The sequence below is a fragment of the Delphinapterus leucas genome, chromosome 1 (assembly GCF_059928025.1).
Source record: "Delphinapterus leucas isolate spDelLeu-1000000601 "Yukka" chromosome 1, BTC_Dleu_Yukka2, whole genome shotgun sequence".
Classification (NCBI taxonomy): domain Eukaryota; kingdom Metazoa; phylum Chordata; class Mammalia; order Artiodactyla; family Monodontidae; genus Delphinapterus; species Delphinapterus leucas.
Window position 1 is genome coordinate 171,566,037 of NC_143129.1, and position 5,271 is coordinate 171,571,307.

The 5,271-nt window shown below is 53.7% G+C and overlaps 1 protein-coding gene and 1 pseudogene across 1 annotated transcript; both read right to left on the bottom strand.

The window, feature by feature from the left end:
• Positions 1–880: 880 nt before the first annotated feature.
• Positions 881–1,513, bottom strand: LOC111163307 (large ribosomal subunit protein uL5 pseudogene; annotated as a pseudogene).
• An 80-nt stretch (positions 1,514–1,593) lies between these two features.
• LOC111163382 (eukaryotic translation initiation factor 5A-1-like) lies at positions 1,594–2,633 on the bottom strand. The gene has a single exon (XM_022552017.3). It carries the CDS (start codon positions 2,616–2,618, stop codon positions 2,154–2,156), a length of 465 nt encoding a protein of 154 aa, XP_022407725.2. The 5' UTR covers positions 2,619–2,633; the 3' UTR covers positions 1,594–2,153.
• Between the last annotated feature and the right edge of the window lie 2,638 nt (positions 2,634–5,271).

A 5,271-nucleotide genomic window follows, 5' to 3' on the forward strand; every position in this document is an offset into this window, starting at 1 on the left:
CCCGTCACCCCTCCGCGGAGCGCGGCAGGTGGACAGCGAGCCGCTGCGCCTGAGCCGGGCCGCCCGTGCCCCCCGCAGACCCGGCGTCCCCGGCGTCCCGCGCCTCCTACCTGCTCGGGGGAGCCCTGCGCTCCGGCCGCCGCCCGCTCCGCCTCCCGCCGGCGCCACCACAGCAGCCCCAGCTCCGGCCGTCCGGGATCCCGCCCCCGGCTCCGCCCCGCCCCGTGCAGGTGATCCCGGGGAGGGGCCGACTTGCCCCCACGGTCCCTGCCTCGGGGGCCGTCCTGGGGGCGCCAGGCTCGGGACGCTGGCTGGGCGGCGCCTCACCGCAGTGTCCTCGCGCTTCTCCTGGCCTGGGTCCTTCTTGAGATTCCAGTTCTGGCACACCCACGCCCACCCCCAGGCGCTCAGCGCACCAAGGCCACGTCTCCCAGGTCAGACTTCTGCCAGGGCAGAAGGGGAGAAGGGGCCTTACAAATAAACCAGGCCGGGTGTGAGCTGCAGGGGGTTTGTGTAGGTGTCTTTTTTTTTTTTAATTTATTATATTTATGGCCTTTTCTTTTTTGGCTGCACTGGGTCTTCGTTGCTGTGCGCGGGCTTTCTGTAGTTGCAGTGAGCAGGGGCTACTCTTCCCTGCGGCGCGCGGGCTTCTCATTGCGGTGTCTTCTCTTTGTTGCGGAGCACAGGCTCTAGGCAAGTGGGCTTCAGTAGTTGCAGCACACGGGCTCAATAGTTGGGGCTCATGGGCTCTAGAACGCAGGCTCAGTAGTTGTGGCGCACGGGCTTAGTTGCTCTGCGGCGTGTGGGATCTTCCCAGGCCAGGGCTCGAACCCGTGTCCCCTGCATTGGCAGGCGGATTCTTAACCACTGCAACTTTTTTTTTTTTTTACATTTCACTGAAAACTTTTTATTAGCCTTTTGGATAGAAACGGGAATTTATTTGCCAGGAAGGATGATCCCATCGTACTTCTGCTGGAACCAGCGCATGGCCTCCTCTTTGCTGATTCTGTGTTTGGCCCCAATGCAGCCTGTCCTGTGCTTCTTGTCTACGATGCTGAAACCTGGCCTACCCAGCACCACACAGAAGTCCAGGCCGTAGATACCAATGCTTGGGTCATATTTGATCCCCAGATCGATGTGTTCTTGGATCCCAAAGCCAAAGTTTCCAGTGTCTGAGAAGTTATTTTTTCTTAACTCATACTCTCGCACCTTCAGACCTTTCTCCAGGATTTCTTCTGCCTTGGCCCCACGGACTGTGCAATGGACAGCAACTTTTTCATTTCTTCTGATGCCAAAGGATCTGACGGTGTATCTAGCTTTGGAGGACACAGGAGTCTGGCCTGTGAGCTGCTCCAGCACCTTGGCTGCCCGGGTCAGCCTGTCTCCACTCTCCCCCACGCAAATGTTGAGGCAGAGCTTGCGGATGCGAAGTTCCCGCATGGGGTTCTCCTTCTCCCCTTGATCCTGCGCCATGACGGGAAACAGGAAGAGAAAGTGAGACTTCTCTTTTTCTTTTTTCATATTAAACTTGTAGTTTTATTCAGGTTTGATTTTTAACAAATGTGTCGGGGAGAGAGCCCACAGGAAAGGGTGAAGCCCATGGGGGCAGGGCCCTCCCAGATGCCTGAGGAGGGGGCAGGTCCCCTCCCCTCTCCTCCTCTTCCCTTCCCATCTAAAGGGATTTGGGGAGAGACATAGGCAGGGGAGGGGGCTGGTCCCCAGTCTGTGGGGGTGGTGCTTGGGAAAAAGGGCTATTGGGGAATAAGGGACCAGAACAGGGATGAGTGGGGGAAGGGCACAGAATCCACAGCTTTCTGATTCCAGATTGAATTAAAAAACAAAACAAGACAAAACAAACCTAAACCACAAGCAGCACCCGCCCGGTCTCCCCTACCAGGGCTGTAGTGCGAGGGGAGAAGAGGAGGGGCAGCTTCACCAAGGCCGTGGTTCACTCACTCCTGGCCAAGGGAGCAGGGTGAAGGGCAGGGGCTCCCCGGCAGATTGAGGGTGTAGGGGAAACCAAAATAAAATGTCAAATAAATTGTGTGGGAGGAGTCCAGCCAAGGGCCGGGCCAGAGCTGGGCCAGGCTCGGGGAGGGGGCCTCTGCAGGCTGGAGGATCACTGCTGCCACCACAGCCACCCTGGGAGCCAGTTATTTGGCCATGGCCTTGATTGCAGCAGCTGCGTCCCCTGTCGTGGCAGACAGCACCGTGATCAATATCTCTTCTCCACCGCCGTACTTCTGCTCAACCTCCTTGCCAAGATCTCCCTCAGGCAGACGGAGGTCCTCTCGCACCTCCCCGCTGTCTTGGAGCAGTGATAGATACCCATCCTGGATGCCAATCAGCTGGAAATCGTTCCTTTTGATGCTGGGGACATCCATATTATGAGTTGACAGGCAGATATCTTCATATTTCTTCCCAGTATAGATGTCAAGACCAACCAGCTGGACCTTGGCATGACCGTGCTGGCCAGTCTTGGAGGCTGACCTCTCCACAATCTTACATGGCCGGCCTTTGGGCACCACAAAGCCATTCTTACGTAAAGCTGAGCGCTGCATCGGGAGGGTGGCTGAGGCCCCCGCATCTCCGGTCTCGAAGCCCAAATCATCTGACATTTTAAGAGGCTTCGATTCCAGCTCGCGCGAAGGCAGACTCGACCCCGTTCACTCGCGGCGAGCCCAACCGCTGCCTCAGAGCCCGCTGCCGCCGCCGCCGCCGCCGCACACGGGTCTTAATTAAGTGGGATTGTGCTAATTTGATTGAAGGCTTTGCGGGGAGGTTGGGGTCTAGACAATCACGGAATGTTACACCAGGAGGTTTGCCAGCTAGCAAATGTCAAAAACTCCGCCCTGCAGAATCCGGCAGTTTCCGGCATCAGACTGGTTTACGGCTGGATCCCTGGAGCCCAGCACTCTATCCCGGGCACACAATGGGCCCTCAATTAATATTTATAAAAAGAGAGAAGAGATCTTAGGGGGTCTCTTAGGGGATCTCCCCGTTTACAAACAGGAAACTGAGGCCCACACAGCAGGGGAGTGACAGAATCAAGAGTACAGCCAGGTTTCCCCATTGTGTTTTCAAATTATTTCTAGAAAGTGTTTGGTTTGGGGCCTAATGCTTTGTCACTGGTGCCTGTGAGATGCTGTCAAAGCCTTGGTAACTTCCTCCCAAGTTGGCTGAAAACAGAGAGAGCCCACTGTGTTTTAACAGGCAACTCAGGTGGTGTTTATTAACAAGGATTGATTAAGAAGTGAAATTCTGTTACTCACTATATTGTACACCTGTAACTTATATAATATTGTATATCAACGGTACATCAATAAAAAAAAGTGTAATTCTGTGATTCTACTTTTTTTTTTTTTTTAAGTGAAAGGTTTACTGAGAGAGATACACATTCCAAAGGCAGAATGCTGTCCATCTCAGAAGGCGAGAGCAGCCCCAGGGCATGAGTTTGTCCTGGAAAGTGAGAGCAGCCTGTGATTCTACTTCTCACCAAATACATGGGACACAATCCTTGGCTTCAAAGAGCTTCTCTGTGGTGGGAGACGCAGATCTGTCCACAAAGCAGAGGCTGTGAAGGAAGGCAGAAGGCAGAGAGGGTCCCGTGGGAGATGCTCTGGTCCTGAGACCCGAGATCTATGAGACCACTTCAAGATACTTCCAGAAGCTCTTGCCGGGTTGTGCATGGGGTCGAGGGCTCTGTAGTCGGATGGTCTCAAGTTCCAATTCTGACTCAGTTGCTTACTAATTGCAAGGCAGGAGCAGGGTTTTTTTTGGCGGTACGCGGGCCTCTCACTGTTGTGGCCTCTCCCGTTGCGGAGCACAGGCTCCGGACGCGCAGGCTCAGTGGCCATGGCTCACGGGCCTAGCCGCTCCACAGCATGTGGGATCTTCCCGGACCGGGGCACAAACCCATGTCCCCTGCATCGGCAGGCGGACTCTCAACCACTGTGCCACCAGGGAAGCCCAGGAGCAGGTTTTTTGTTGTTGTTTTTAACCTCTCTGAGACTCAGTTTCTTTCAGTTGGATGAAGACAGTATACTTCCCTCAGTATAGTTGTGGTGAGAATTAAAAATGCGATAATGCTTATAAAAGTCTAGATAAATGGAAGAATTATTATGCTAAGTGGTAGGCGCTGGGGAGGTAGACACACCAACACAAAGGGGACCTAGCATCTCTGTTAGGTCCCCCTCTGAGGAATTCAGTGGTCTTCAGCCTTCTGTCATCCATGGCTCTACCCCACCTTCTGCTTTCTCCCTTAACCCAGGCCAACCAAGCCATAGGACACCTGCCATGTCAGAATGGCTTTGCACACACCTGCCATGAGGGATTCGGGAATGAAACTCTGAAACCAAACAGGACCCTGTAGGGCCTTCCCTGGTGCAAGTCCGTCCGTGTCCCCCACTTCTTGTTTGGCCTCTTCCCTGGGCTCCAAAGAGCAGACTCAAGCAGTTCATGATTAGAAAATGGAGTCAAAGGACCCCTAGTTCCTCCTGAAGGGATATAGGTAACAATCTGACACATATCCTTCAGTTGTCCCACAGAAACTAAGACCTCGTCTCACCTGCTGGAGCATGGTGACTACATGCTGACCACAGGGACACAGACCTCAGACTGCTTGGAACCAGAAGGCTGATGACTGAGACTTGAAAAACATCACCTCACCAGCAGCCAATCAGAAGAATGTCCATGAGCTGATCATGTACCCTGCAGCCCTACCCCTAATGCTACTTTCAAAACCCTTGCCTGAAGGCCAGGGTAGTTCAGGTCTTTTGAGTACTAGCCGCCCATTCTCCTTGCTTGATGCCCTGCAATAAACACTGTACTTTCCTTCACCACAACCCAGTAGATTGGCTTTGCTGGTGTCAACTGAGCAGACCCGGGTTCAGTTCGGTAACAACTCTTCCTCTCACCAGCCTCCCCCATAAGGAATTGACCAGGGTCAGACACACAAGCCAAGCTCAGTGAGGCAGAGGCATAAAAAGGCTCTAGGTAACCTTCATCTCTCAGTTTATTTATTCATTAAGTCCTCCTGAATGTTCACTACAGGCCAGGCACTCTGCAAGGTGGGGCAGAGTCAGTGGGGGCCCTGCCCCAGCCAGTAGACCTCACCTTCCAGTGGGGCTGTGAGGACAGCTGATACCCAAGCACAAAAGATGGTAACACAAGAGAAAGACAGTCTGTGAAAACTTCTACAAAGGAAATAACATGCTGTCTTTGATCATTATCTGTGGGAGGGTAGGGGCTCCTTCAGAAAAGGAGGGAAGG

What these genes read in the sequence shown, in the direction of transcription:
- LOC111163382 (XM_022552017.3), bottom strand. Translation starts at nt 2,618, where the DNA reads ATGTCAGATGATTTGGGCTTCGAGACCGGAGATGCGGGGGCCTCAGCC.